The sequence below is a fragment of the Chlamydotis macqueenii genome, chromosome 2, assembly GCF_036417535.1.
Source record: "Chlamydotis macqueenii isolate bChlMac1 chromosome 2, bChlMac1.mat, whole genome shotgun sequence".
NCBI lineage: Eukaryota > Metazoa > Chordata > Aves > Otidiformes > Otididae > Chlamydotis > Chlamydotis macqueenii.
Window position 1 is genome coordinate 142,492,625 of NC_141557.1, and position 15,627 is coordinate 142,508,251.

The following is a 15,627-nucleotide window of genomic DNA, read 5'->3' on the forward strand; positions in this document are numbered from 1 at the left end:
ATTTGAAATTCCAGCTGCACCCCACCGAGGCAGCATTTTTGTGTCTGATGAACAATGGAATTTGGAGCATCCCATATCCTAAAATCTGACAAATAACACAGAGGTGGATTCAGAAGACATTGCTGTGAACAATTACATACATACTTTCTTCATGAGACTTGGATAAAGAGATTTAAGAAAGTTTTGACAGACCCCAGGGTTGCTTTTATATAAAAGTTTTCCACTTCTGTAGGAGTAGAATCTGACCAACTGTTATCTCGAGACTTGTCAAAACAGATTACTCTGTTATTCCAGGCAGGCCAGGATGAACTGAATTGCTGCACAGCTGCCTTCGCCCAGTCACAGTATTATTATTTCACAGTTGCAGGGACATCTGTTTCAAGCAGACACAGCTGATTCAGGGAGGAAGGCAGCAATGCAGGAATATTCAGCAGAAGAGATGTTGGCAGGGTTTTGCTATCTCCAGGTTCTTTCCTCAAAATCAATGGACAGTCTCAAAAAAGATTGCTGAACTAAATCTCTCCCAGATCATAAATATAAAAAATAAAGGATAAGTTCCTTATGAATACAAGCTCATGCCTTTAATTATTTTCTTTTCTAAAGCCAAGTAAAAAACCAGACACATTTTCATAAACAACAAAGGTAATACAGCAGGCAGGAGTCACTCTGATCACATTGGGGATAATTCCTTTGTAAAATCCATGAATTCCTTCTTTCCTTTAAAGATACAAAAAAAAACATTTAGTTTTAATTAAGGTCTTTTAATAGGAATCAGACATACATAAAATAAAGCTTAACGTTTTTCTTCTCGCACTCTCACCGAAAGAGGTACTTCAGGTTAGGAATAACAATTTCAGAATAATTTCTTACTATAGTGTTTAAAGAGCCATAATATATCAAATCTCAAGACATCATTTTTTCTTCTGAACATACAATAGTATTCTGTAGGTCAGTTATTTAGCCTAGGGCTTGGGTGGTTTTTTTGTTGGGTTGTTTTTTGGTATTGTCTAAGTAGGAAACAATTTTATTTGTTTCTTCATGCCACAAGAACTGGATAAAATAACTTAAATTTCTGCAGCCTGTTCCAAAAAGTATTTACATATCTAACCTCACTGAAGCCAGCAGGGCTGAAAGGCTTGGTGGTTCTGGGTCACGTAACAGCAAGTGAACTAAGGGTCAGCATAATTAACAAAAGACAGCACTTATTGTCATAGAATTAAAGCATCTCCTCCAGAATTTTTATTCCACTGGCCAATAAATGAGAATCTAACTTCTCCCAATTTGAATCAGAGTATTCATGTTAGGGTTGTTAAAAAGTTTCAAAGACTTAATCTCAGCTCCTTATTTCTCAGCTTTATAGAGGCCTAGGACACCTGGAACGACAAGTACATTAACACAGATCCTGGAAAGTTCTTGGCTGTGGTTGACACTACCCTCCCTAGGGCTCCAGGTTGCATTTGTTTCATAATGAGTACAGTAATGGCCCAGAATGGCTGTAGACATTCACAGTTTATCAGAACTAATAAGCCTTCTTCCTACAGACCGCAGCACTGAAGAGCACAGCGCTGACATCAGAGCTATTTTCCCTTTGAAATGGCTTCAGTCAACATGGTTGTACTGCCTCTGAGCCAGGGGTGGTCCTGGAATAACACAGCCCCATTCACTCATTCAGGTGGCACCTCTTAATCCCCCAGGAGTTAGCTGACTCCATTCATGTCTCTCTAGCAATATACTGCAATCCCAAAACATTGTCCCAAGCAAGATTAATATTGGTTACATACTGCAAAAGTGCCCAACCTTACTAACTGCAGAGCTCTGTGTGAAAACTCTCACCTTCCCTGTGGAGCTGAGGGAAGAGGGTTGGTGAAAAGATATGCATAGGTGTGAGGTAACAGTTCTCTAAAGCTCCTATGGGAAGCTGGGACTAGACTACAAATGCAGTCAGGCCCGAGGGTAACGCAGGGACATCAGTATAAACAGCTCTGGCTAGCTTGCTTCCCCCTACCAGGAATTTGGATTAGCCACAACTCCCAGCAGCACAACACTCCTGTCATATGTGATAATGTAAAGCAGTTCAAGTGAGACTTCATTGTTTAAGAGCCCCAAAACAGCCAACTCAATGTTGTTTTTTTAACCTGTAAGTGAAATCTGCTGAGGAAGAGGGAAGAGAGACAGAATAAACAACAGACGCCTGCAGGCTAGCATTGACCCTCTCCTATCTGCTCCTTTGTCCTTAGATTATTGCTATTAGTGGCATCTTGCACAAAATGACTTTGTACAGCTAACATTTTGTTTGCTCTGTGCTGCACTGGTTCTGCAAATCAGCATGGAAGCCAGTAAACGCAGTTCTGATTCTGCAAGACTCACTTTCCAAGATGCAAGCTTTTAATTATGCATGCCTACCTCCATGTCCGGCAGATCACGTCAAACACACCAGAATAGGCATTATGCTGATCTTGAAGACGAGCTCGCACAACTTGATAGGGATACGTTGCTGACACAGCAAATATTTTGGATACAGCTGCCATCGTGATGTATTCCACAGTGTTCTAAAAGCAACAAAAATTGCCAGGCTTGCCTTCAGTATGGTTTAAATTAGCCAATCTCCCCAAATCTTATTTGATGTTTAAATGTTGAACTAAACAATACTCTAGGTTTTTCCCCCTTATAATATACACATTTTAAAAAATGGCAATGTTTACTATATACAGTGCTACAAGTAATTTTAAAACACGTGTTGTGCCCTCTCATTTCTATCAGGTGGAACACTTCTTCCAAAAGTAACTACCTTTGCCCAACTTGCAAATGACTGGTTTTCCATGTAAGTTTAAGACTACCACCTAAGTTCCACAAAGTAAGAGAAAAAACATTCCTTCCTCTAAAATTCTCAAAACACTTGCCAAAATAAGAAGTTGGTTTCCGTGCAGGAAAACAGCGCTAACAAGTTGCTTGTTCATAAAAGCTGAAGAAGTATTACTTCCTTCTACATATTCTACATTCCAATTAATGTACTTTGTACATTTGTCTGTGGAATAAATGTTTGCTTATTCACATGCCACAACACATTTTTGTTCTCAAGAATCGTACCAATTTTGTATCTGATACTCTGTTTCTATACTTGTTGTATCTCAGTTTCAACTCCTCATATGCCATGAACTGAAGAGCTCCATGTGAAGTTCCAAACAGACCGGGCACAAATCCCTAAAAAAAAAAAAAAAAAAAAAAGGAATAAAACAAGGTTAAACAGCAATGCACAAAAACTATGCCACCTGACAGCTCAGCTTATGTGCACATGCACATCTTCCATTACTTTACAAATTGTGACTGAACAACTGTCAGTATGACTCAAAGCCGATTCTGGGCTGGTAGTCTTAATGGCAGGCGTCACACAAAAGTATAATAAATGTTACTTTTCTCCAAATGACATACAGGCTAAAGACATATACATTTCTATATAAAGAATGTGTTTGTATATACAGAATCATAGAAGCATTTAGGTTGGACAAGACCTTCAAGAACATTGAGCCCAACCATAAACCTAACTGCCATGTCCACCACTAAACCACGTTCCTAAGCACTGCACCTACATGTCTTGTGACTCAACCACTTCCCTGGGCAGCCTGTTCCAGTGCTTGTTAACCCTTTCAGTGAAGAATTTTTTCCCACTATCCAATCTAAACCTCCCCTGGCGCAACTCAAGGCCGTTTCCTCTCATCCTATCTCTTGTTACTTAGGAAAAGTAACCGACACCGACGTCGCTACAACCTCCTTTCAAGGCAGTTGTAGAGAGTGATTACGTCTCCCCTGGGCCTCCTTTTCTCCAGACTAAACAACCTCAGTTCCATCAGCCGCTTCTCATAGGTCTTGCTCTCCAGACCCTTTACCAGCTTTGTTGCCCCTCTTTGGACATGCTTCAGCACCTCAATATCTGTCTCACTCACACACACACTTGCACAGTGGAAAGCTGAAGGGCACAGATGGAAAGCTAACTCATACAAGGACTTACGGATTATTTACGTTAAAGAAATAAATCTAAGATTCAGATCAGTTTGACTGCATTCCTCACCCTGCTCAGAGCACATCCCGAGGAAGCCCAGCAGAGGTGACCAAAGGGGTAACAAAGCAGTCTGGGAAATGTTCCCCATTTGTAAGAGGCACTAATGGACAGTAAAAGTGTAATACGAGAATACAGAAACCCTTTCCTTCAAAAAAGTTGAAATGAAGGAGGGAAACAGGTATTTTCTGAAGTGTCTCTACAATAAAGAGAAGGCGGGAGTTTCTCCAGGAGCAGGACTAGCTCCGTTGAAAATGAGCTGCATGGGTTCTGAGAAGCACTGATTTTCTTTTTGAAGAGTTCAACACTTAACTGGAAAAATACAAATACATGGGGAATTAATCATCTTAGCCAGAAATGACTTAAGGGAGCCAAAAACTTGCTGAAAACTGTTGCAAAGGGACAATTCATAATGGAGTAAGTGATCAAAATGTGGGTAAAAGGACTCAAACAACCAAATTTTCCCCGAGATACTAGTATTGAACAGTTTTATCTTATTTCCCATGATCGACTCAGGTAAGACAGAGGAATTAAAAGATGTGTCAAGACACAAAACTCTCTATGAGACTAAATCGGAAGCCCAAAACGTTGAATAAAGATTTATCAATATATTACTAAGAGCCTGGAGAAGAAGAAGAAAAAGAGAAGGGATCCTGGTAGGAGTCCACTGGAATAGTGTAACAGGACAAAATGATAAATTACTTCATAAACTCCTAACTTCCAGAAAAAAAAAATTAAAATGACAGCAGGCATAAAATGGCACAGAGCTTCTACTACTTCAGAGGCTGACTCTCTGCATGCCATAGGTTTCTTCAGTTCACGATATTATAACCATTCAGGAAGTGACTTTTAGGATCTCTTTGATAAACAAAGACTAATTTCTTCTCACAGTAGAAAGTAATGGTCATGAACTAATAATCAGTGACCATGAAATACATTAAGGGCTAGATAAAATTCCAGAAAAAAAATCACTCCCCCAAGTGAGAACAAGTGGAATTAAACCAAGCATCCATATTTTGTCGACTGTGAGCATAATCATAGAATTCTGAAGTCTGAAGTGAAAGGACCACAACAGAGGGAAAAGGACATCTTTGGTTTTCAGAAATCCTGGATTAGAAAAGAAAATTAACCAGTAATATAAAGAGGAGGAACAGAGAAAAATAAAATTATCAAAAATATCAAAGAAAAAAAATTATCTGGTCAGTAGAACAAGGAACAGTATGGAATTTATGTATAGTGACAGCAGCAAAAATCTTCACAAACATTTGCCCATGATTAGACAATAAAACAGTTAAAAGACAGAGGAAGTAATTGCTCTCTACTTGGAAAGAATTAGAATTATGTATTTGTATCATAGGAGAATGAGATAATATTTTCCCCACCAACAAAAAAAGAATGTTAAACAACATTTAAGAGTGCTAAACTCTTTAAATTTAATCCAGCAGGTTTGGATAACTTGCACCCAAGAGTCCTAAAGCATCCACTGATGGTACTCGCTAAATGAGTACCAGCACGCTCTACATCTTGTGCTGATGGGAAAAGCCTCCAAAGACCAAAGCACTTTTAATGTTGGGCCAATATTAAAAAACACAAGAGGGGAGTGAGGCAATAGTTGGCCAATGTGCCTCAGTAAAATAAGAGCTGACCCAGGCTTCTATTGATCATACAAAACAATGTGTTCTTACGGAGAAAATGTTTCAAAGCAAAACTGATTTCTTCACAGTAATGAAATATCTTGGCTGAGGAAGTTTTTGAAATATACTCCTACTCTATTTTCTTATTCTTATCATTTTACACAAAAATCTTTCTTACCACAAAATTTGATAGAATCTGATATTTATTTTTAATCTAGAATATGAATGCGAAGATCAATGTTAAAATCATTTCACTTTATGTAATTCTTGTTATTTTTTACTTTAATATTTGAAATGTATCTTGAGAAGATTTTTGCCACGAGGGCTTGACAGGATCAATGGTTGCTCAAAGAAGTCCTGTTTAAATTATCTTTTGGAGGATTAAACAACAAACAATTAAATATTTAAGTAGAAATTTAAATGGTAAAGCATATAATTTTGAGCAGCAGCTAGTAGGGAAAAAGAATGTATTTTAAAGTTGGCTTAAACAGGTGTAAGTGCTGGAGATCCAGGACAAGAGAAAAATGTCCCTTTGGTTAGTGTTTCAAAGTTTGTCCATCACAACGAAAAGCAACATAGGCAAATGTATATGATGGAAAGCCTATGCTTCTTAGTAAAGCAGGGAACAAGGTTCATTTGGTGATGTGGTACTCACATCGCTGCCTGAAGTGTCTGAGAGCGCTTACCCCAGAGCAGCCTCTGCTACGTTTTGAAAGAATGCAGCAGATTCCCCTTGTAATCTGTTTAGTGTTGTCTTCATTTGGGTTCTAGGTCTGTCAAAGACCAGCAGTATCAGAGTGCCCTGCTCTGACAACTGTTGCAGAAAGACAGTGGAAGTATGCTGTTATCTCCCTATGCATCTTGATTCCTTCATGGTGAAAAATGATATCACCTTTTATGTGAAAGTTACTTACACTTCTGTCTCTCTGTAGAGCTTGGAACTAAAGTTAAAATCAAGATGGCCAAATCTCAGTGGATTTTGCTATATACAAGCATAAAGACATAGAAAGTCACTGAGCTTACAAGCTTCACACTTGCAAGAGGAAGGAAAATAGTATAAGCAATTTATGTAATAGCACAGCAAAACAAAGAGAGCTAAGTGCCTTAGACATTAATGGACTGGAAAAAATACTTTATCCTCAGAGTATAGAATGTTGCCTACCAAAGGTGAAATGACAATACAGAAGTGCCCAATACATCTATTTCACTTGGTAAAAAGCACTCATTACTGCTAGGATTTTTTGTTGTTGTTAGCATACTGCATTATTATTCTCAGTTCTGATGACTCTATATTTTCCTTTAATCTCCTTAAATTTTCCACACTTCATTTTTATTTTACTATTTTCTATTAAGCATTGCTCTATTTCTAATTGCTGCTTCTACTTCATAGCTGAAAGAGAAGGAAACAGAAAATACAAATACAGAAGCATAGAGGCCAGGAAGAATGTTAGTTGCATTCTTGATTGATAGTAGTCAGTCACTCCAGACAAGACATCTAACAGTTTCCCAAGAGTTCAGAGATATTCTATGTTTTTCTGAAAGTGCCAACTCCTACAGTCTTACAATTATCTTACAGTGTTTCATCTCTCCTGCCTTACGCTTGAAAAGAACCATACAGCACTCTTCACATGGAGATGGTTGCATGACATTCAGCTTCATGGCAAAGTAATTTTTAGAGCTGAGATCTCCAACAGATCTACAGGTGTGTTCAAATTATGTAATCCCAAGCTGGTTTTTTCCCTCAGTCTCACATGCAGCAGAGCAGCTCTGTCCTCAGTCATCTGCAGGTTGGAGGCCAAAGGACAAAGCCGAATGGATGAAAGATGGGTAACATTATTGACTAGATAATTACTGGGGTAATCAGTGAAGAAAAGGCTCCTGTCTTTTCAAAACCAGGCCAAGTTCAAGAAGAATAAGTTATTGAGGAACTCAGCTTCAGATGAACTACAGTTTAATGAACAAACAATACCCAACAGAGCTAATAAAGACAGCTTTTATCTCTGCTAGAAAGACCAATGCATCCTGACATTACTAGTCTTGTGCCCTAAAGGACGGAAAAGGATTGCTCAGACCAGTAACAGCATCTCAGGCAACAGAGAGCAAGATATGGAATTGCTTGGACAAAAATACCATTCTTTAGAAGACTGATCTCGAATTAATCAGGAAGAAACTAAAGATCTCCATATTTGCTATAAGGAACTCTATCTGAAATTAAGATTATGAGGGAAAATAAGACATTTGTGTGCACTACAGTTCCTGCAACTCAGGAACAAAACGTCAGCTGTGAAATTTCAAATAAAGCAAGAAAGAGAACACATGAAAACTCCTCCAAAACCAGAAAATGAAGGAATGCTAAAGTACAGACAACTCCAAGAGCCACCTGAAGAGGTGCCTTTTTCCCCAGTATAGAAAAGGCTGACAGAATCCTGACGTCAAATGAAGGTTGCTCAGAATGCGTAGTTATGTAGGTCACTCAAGACCTATCTAGGTCACCTTCTTTGCAGATTTAAGCAAGTAATTTGCTCTTTCAAAGGAAGTACCTGGTTTAGTTCCCCACTTGCAGATTAACACTACAAAGAAGTGTCTAGTCCCAAAGGCAACACATACTACAGGCACGAATAATCTGAAAAGTAACTCAATGGAAGGACATCTTAAATCCCAGCAGATGCAAGAAATGAGAACTTATCTACATGGAACAGAGCAGAATCCAGGCAGGCAAATCAGAAATCCCGACAATTTCAATTTTGGAGTAAATTGCCTTGTTCCCGGTGTCAGAATTTGTCATTCGTCAGTATGTAGCATAGTAGTCTTTCAGCATAGGAAGGATTATATTTTTCAGTGCAAATAAAATAAGTTAATGTTCAGTAATCAGGACAATTCCTAAGAGATAGTGCTCTCGTTCTATAGCATTACTTGCAAGAGAAGAGCCAGACTGAACTAAAATGGATTTCTTCACACCTTCCAGGCACTGATGAATGCATCTTGATGTCATGGCCTGAAGGAAGGAGGAGGCAAAAAGTCCAAATCCAGTTGCCATCTTTTTCCCTGAATTGAAGGGAATAAAAAGCCCATGCATATGCAGACCATATTTAGAAGTCTGCAAATTTTATGGATCTAGAGATGACAGATTTCAGACCTCAATAACTAGAGGGCAAATGAGCAGTTGTGAAACCGTCCACTGTGGAAGAAAAAATTAGCAACTACTTTAGTCATATGTTATGTTCCAGAAGATGTCAGAAAGAGAGAAGAGATGAAATGGAACAAAGCACTAGCACCAAGATAGATTATGCTTTTGCTGCCCTCCTTATCCAAATTCTAATTATAGAAAGACTCAAAAAAAAGCAGCTTGTAGTTTATTCTCATTTCAGCATTATCACCCAATAGAAGATGGCTTAGCCATAAAGCCTACACTTTTTTCAGTGATCTCCTACATTTCAACAGTATAATAGCTTTTTTTCCTGATTAAGTCTTTTCACTGCAGTTCTTCAATGGGAAAAAAGACTCCGAGAACAAAAGTAAGTGAGGTAATACAAAAAATGACTTGCACTTTTTTTGAGGATGAGTATTTACAAGTCTCACCATGCTACTGAGTGGTGCCAGCCAATCCTGGAATTCCTCTTAAAATTTATTACCTTATATAAGCCACGTATGCCTTCCATCTTGTAGATCTTCATAAGAGCATCAAACATTCCTCTGTACTGCCGCTTTGACGGATCAACACCAGCGTTATATTGTAGCACAAGCCGTGTCTTCGTTACCCATATTGGGTTTGTAATACAGAGAGTCATGGCTCCTGAGAACAGACGGAAGTTAAACTGATTGTTATGCCAACTACAAAGCTTGTCCCACTGTAACACACACTTCTACAATGACAAAACTACTTATCCTACAAGAGTACTCATATTACTTAAAACAGGCAAAGTTTATGCCCACCGTTGTTCCCTCTCTCTGTGTTCAAAGCTCACAATCAAGTCCAACCTAATCCTGCTGGAGGTACTTCTGTACAGCATACAGCTTTTTGCATATTCCTATTACATCCCCTTTTTTTGCCCCACCCCAGTCAGTAGTGTGGGAACGTAAGTAATTTCCTAATGTACTCCTGATTATCCGAGTTATTCTTCAGGTACACAATTGTTCAAAATCTAATGGACTGCTCAGTCATGAGAAATTTGCTTATTCAAATTGACAGGTTAAAAGAAGCAACGTGTTATAGCTTTATAGGTTAATGAAAATACAGTTGTAAAATAACCATTACTATTTTTCACATCAAACAATATGCCTTATATTTCCACGTTAAATAAATGCTCCAGCATCCCAATAAAGTCTTCTCAACTGCCTAGATTAAATACAACACAGAAGCATGTACAAGAACATATGTTAGAAACAACATATTAAAAGTCTTGCTGATCGAAGTTGTATTTTTATTTTAGATCTTTAGTTTCTAAGAATTGGATCATAGATAAAGATTTTCAAAGACGAATGACCAATTCACTTATTAACTTCAACAGGCCTTCTATTTTCCAGCTCTAAGTGTTAAATATATAATGAGTTAACAAGCTGATAGCAGATTTATATAGTGAGATTTTGGGACTCAATAGAATACTAAACATGAAAAACGCCGACACACAATGAAAACAAGGTCAAAAGGTATTCTGACAACTGCTATTTCTGAGCAAAACTGAAAAGACCAGGGTGATCAATCTATTAATCTTAGACATTATTAATTTATTTACAGATAATAAATGATTGCATTTGGACTCGAACACTTACACTTGCCACCTGTAAGAAAAAGCAGCACTGACACACAGAGACAGGGAGCAACATACGGAAAGGCTGGAAGCAAAGATTAATCTTCTTTGCATTTAAACTCACCAGCCTCTGCAGCTGACACGAGGTGTTCAGTTGCACTGAGACTTTCCAGCTTCCCTTCCTTCTTGTAAGCTTTGATGGCATTGTAACTGGAAAATGTAAAATATATTTTGGCAAGGTGGAAACAAATCTACATCACTTAAAAAAAAACCCCAAACAACAAAATGCCTCACTTAAGATACCTCACTGTACCACTTAGGTGGTACAGTCTTTGAAACAGGTATCTAAGCAAACTATCTTTGTTTAATTGATTAACTGATCTTGGAGCAGTTAGCTCTTTAGCGTGAACTATGGTAATACATATTTAAATTGATAAATTATTAGTATCAGTTGGACTGCATCTTGAAACAGCTGTAAGATCTCAAGAATTAACTTCTAAAAGAAATGGATTAGCTAGCCTCCTTTTTATGGAGAGCAACAGTGACAGGTATCTATCTCCTAGCTCAGAAATACACTGAGCTTTCTTCCCTTAATCCAGTTTCCAGTCTTTGTGGATGGGGAAACCGTCAACAGGAGCTGAAGTGTCAATAGGAACCTATAGCAAAGCTTGAGGACTGAAGTACAACAGTAACAGAGTTGAGACAACTAAGGTTTGCATAGTCATACTAACTATTTCCTCAAGTGTTTCAATTAATAGGGATCAGTGGTAAATCAGGTCACAGTTACACAGTTAATAAATTAGAAATGATTGAGTACTAAAAAAACAGTCTTTATAAGCAAAGCCCATCAACTCACAAAAACAATGTAAGAAGTGAACGTCACTAAAATTATTTTTAATAAGCTGAACATTTAACTTTAGTAGAAAACTCCATCATGTTCTCTAATTCTTAACGTCAGTTTAGGTTTTTATTTTTCGTGAAGTTTTAAGCACAGTATATTGGCACTTTTAGAGGATTCTTAATGAATGATGTCACCATCTCTCAAGTTCTTTAGTATTTTCACAGCATCAAGGGATTGTGCTGTACTTGACAAAGTAATAGGTCTCTGACTCAAACTGCTTAAATTCTAAACCAGCAAATCATAATAAAGGGTAACAGACCTGGACTTACTGAAAGAATCACAAGTTTATAAGCCACTTAGCACATTTTTATACCCTTCCGAAGAAGAGGCAGCGTATATCTGAACATTACATTGCACAGGATATGACACATTTTACAGATCTACTTACAAGAAAAAGTAAAGTCCCCAGGAAGCCCCTGCTCCCAACATGTTTGGGGTTACCCCTTGATACAAGCCTCGTAGTCCTTCATGCTTCCAGACAGTGGTCATACAGTGGAGAATTCCATTGTATTTTGGCCTCAGCTCCAATCCATCGCTTACTACGAAAGAAAGAAATTATACTGAAAAACATTTCAGGAAGCATGAAGTTCAGCTGTGTAAAAGCCACCACAGAAGTACACAGCCTCCAAAGTAAGCTGCAAATAAACATGAAATCAACTGGTCAGCTGTGTTTTAAAAGTATTATTTTAAAAGTGTGCAACATTTGGGGTTTACAGCTTCCTAAGTCTGGAGTTAAAGAACTTAAAAAGGGAGAAAAGAAATAAAAAAAAAAACAAACCAACTTTTAAGATCTCCAAGAGGAAAGTTCCCATCAATCTAACAAGGCCAAATAAATACACTGCCGTGCATTTTTGATGAGCAGCAGCTTCAAACTGAAGTTTTCTGTCTCTTCTTTTTAGCGTCTCAGCAATTTTGCATCATATTTCAAGTGAATGTCTTTGACAACACATTTCCATAAGGAGTTCAGACAAGTCTCAAATAACAACTCCTAAATGCAATCTTCTTTAAAATATTCTATAAAGATCTGAATATTTTAAACAGTCATGTCTTACTGATTCCAAAGTCAGTTTTTACTAGAACAAGCAAAGTTTATTTCCATTCCTGTGCTGTCCTTCTATTCTCATTGAATGGATTTGCAGCAAAACACCACATGCATACCCTTCTCCCACCCAATAACCAGACAGCTGGTTGTCCAAGTATTGATAAAACGTCACCATCAAAAAGACAAAAACCAGGCAAGTTTTTGTGGGAGAGATTTCATTTGGAACACAGATATTCCTGCAACTTACAGCAGTAACTGCTATTGCTCCTACTGTAACAGCAAGAGAGTAAGCTGGTTACTGATGACATGCGTGATACAGTGCATGGTGAGATGACTAGAGGTAACAGACACGAGCTGGAATAGTGGGAATTCTGACCAGAACTTTTTCTCCATCAAAGTGGTCAAAAATTCAAAAAAGTTGCCTGAACAGGCATCTTGGGAGCTACTCAGAACTCTAGTAGACAAGACCCTGAGCAATCAGACCTAGGCAGGCCTTATCTGAGAAAGGGGTGAACCCCATAGGTCTCCTCTGACCTAAATTACTCTATGATGCCAACACAGCAGCAGCTTTCATTCTTAATATAGACATAAGGCTAGATTGCAATTTTCCTGAAAATTAGTTTCAAAGTTTTACAGTCAGCATAGTTTTCATGTCCCAATCAAGATGAATCCTGGTAATAATGAATTTCAGCTGTTTTCTGTTCTGTGACACATTTACTACTCTTTCTCCTTTGAACTTTGTGTACAGTACTGTACGTCGTGACTTCAGGACTAAAGACAAAATGCTTTTTCTGAGCACACTGTGACAAGGGCTCAATGCCTTGACAATCACTCACAACTCAAACACAAATGAAAAGTCTCTTTTTACCATGCTGTCTTTAAATCAGGTTTATAAACATATTAAACAAGGTGGGAAATCAGAGACGTGAAAGCAAGTCTGTCTGCAAAGGATGCTGCTGAGAATCTTCACACACTGATTTCTGATCTCAGCTTTTCTAAAACAGAGGAATTATTATTTTCAATCCAAACAAACGTGTGAAATTATCCCTTTCTTTCTCTCCGTACAGTCCGACTAAAAAGCCACCTGGAGGTAAGGCAGAGTAAGTTTAACATTGGAATACTATCAAGTAACTTAGGTATAGTTCAAAAACACACCAGTGCAGTCCAACAATGGGAATAAAGGGCTGTTACTGACACTCATATATAGCAGGGGGGAACAGCCTGCATCCCTAAATGACATCTAAACTCAAAGCATATCTACATCTTATTCTCTCCCGTGCCAAAAGGTGTATTCTGAAGGTATTAGGAATCAGTACCTGAGCTATTCTGTTCAAAGATGGATTTCAGATCTCAGTGAATCAGAACAAGCTTTTCTAAAAAAGGTGTGAGTGTTGGCAAGTTCAACCAAAACTTGACAGATGGAAATCAGAAACAAAACTGAAACAATCATATAGAATCATAGAGTAATTTAGGCTGGAAGTGACCTCCAGAGGTCATCTAATCCAAGCCCCCGCTCAAAAGATCTCATTAGATCAGGTTACTCAGGGACATGTCCAGTCCGTTCCTGGACATTTCCAAGGCTGAAGAGATTTCAACCTCTGGGTAACCGCTTCCAGTATTTGACCACTCTCACGGTAAAAATCCTTTTTCCTAATAAATAACTGGAATTTTCCATGTTCCCACTTGTGTCTGTTCCCTCCTGCCTCATTCACCTCCAAGGTAAATCCTGCTCCACTTTCTCTGCGTCCTCCAATCACACAGTCACAGACTGCAATAACTCTCTCCTCTCAGTCTTCTCTTTGTGAGGCTGGATCGATCCTGTTCTGTCAGCCTGTCCTCCTATGTCATGTGTCACCAGTCTGGTGGCCTCCACTGGAATCACGCCAGTATGTCAATGTCTTCCTTGTACCGGTGAGCCCCAAACTAGACACAGTACTTGTGTGTGTACTTTCACACTTTTACAAGTGTGAAATAGAGAGAAAGGAGCACTTCTGCTAGCTACACTCTTTGTAACACAGCCCAGGACGTGCCCACGTTGGGATATGCAGGAAAGTGTCTAAATCCAACTTTGCAAAAAATCTGTTTGGAAATGTAATGCTCTAAATTTTGTAGAACTTCTCTGTGCTAGTTCACTATTTGATATCTTGAACACCCATGTATCCATTCAAGAGAACAATCCAAAGATACAGCAAAGTGTTTCAACCTCCATAAAACAGAATACGCTAAAAAGGCAATGTGTTTCTCACATTAACAGCAAAACAGGGAGAAGCTGACACGTTTCCCTGTGGAAAAATAAACAAGTTAACAGTTCTCTGTGAAACAATACCACTACAGTTAACAACCCGGATTATTGTAAAACTACTGTTAGGCTTTGAGTGTTGAAAATTCCTGGCATAAAGGTGAACTTTGAACGTTTTCAACATTGGTTTGAGGCAATCCGCCTGTTAAGAACAGTCCTGCCGTGTCCCATGGCACGGGTGGTCATGAGACAGGGGAAAAGCCTGGTCAGTTCTCTAACCTGCCCAAAAGCAGCCCGAGGCACACAGCACATTTTACAGACCTTGGAAACAAGAGGAAAATGAAGCTTTGGGTTAAGAGGCAAAACAGCCCCAGACGGTCCCTTGTCGCCTGAGGCCTCTTTATTCCAAGCCGCAGGGCCATCCCGCCCGCGGCTGCTGCCCTGCGGCCGCACAGGGGCTTGGGCAAAAAAAAAAAACCCCAAACCCGGCAGGTCACAGGCTTGGAAACGGTCAGCTCGGGGATACGGGTACGTTTTTGGCACAAAGCACCGTCTGTCTGCCTCAGCAGCCCACAGCGAGGAGCTCCGGGCTCGGGGGCGCTCCCCGCCCGCACACCCCACCGCGGGGGCGGCCTCGAAAACCGCAGCGCTTCCCGCCCGGGCCCGGCGGCGCAGGGCCCGCAGCAGCACCCCGGGCTCAGCCCGGCCCGGCCCGGCCCGGCCTCACCTGCGAAGCGGATCTTGACCAGGTCCAGCGGGTGCAGCACCAGGGTGGAGACGAGGCCGCCGCTCAGCCCCGCCGCCAGGTTCTCCAGCTGCACGTGCCGGAGCAGGGACCGCAGGGGCGGCGGTGGCGCCGCCGGCGCCTCCACGGCGCACGCGGAGCCCTCGGCGCTCATCCCCGGGCGGCGCGCGTGCAAGGGGCGGGGCGGGGCGGCGCGCGACCCCTCCTTCCCGCCCGCTGCAGGCTGACGGCCGGTCCCGGCGTCGCGCGAGAACAGCCCGCCGG

General features: G+C 40.0%; 1 protein-coding gene across 1 annotated transcript; it reads right to left on the bottom strand.

The window, feature by feature from the left end:
* Positions 1-566: 566 nt before the first annotated feature.
* SLC25A32 (solute carrier family 25 member 32) lies at positions 567-15,575 on the bottom strand. Its single transcript, XM_086741131.1, has 7 exons — positions 15,346-15,575; positions 11,726-11,876; positions 10,561-10,646; positions 9,321-9,481; positions 3,088-3,201; positions 2,404-2,549; positions 567-717 (listed from the first exon to the last, which is right to left on the bottom strand). Exons 1-7 carry the CDS (start codon positions 15,515-15,517, stop codon positions 582-584), a joined length of 966 nt encoding a protein of 321 aa, XP_086597257.1. The 5' UTR covers positions 15,518-15,575; the 3' UTR covers positions 567-581.
* Between the last annotated feature and the right edge of the window lie 52 nt (positions 15,576-15,627).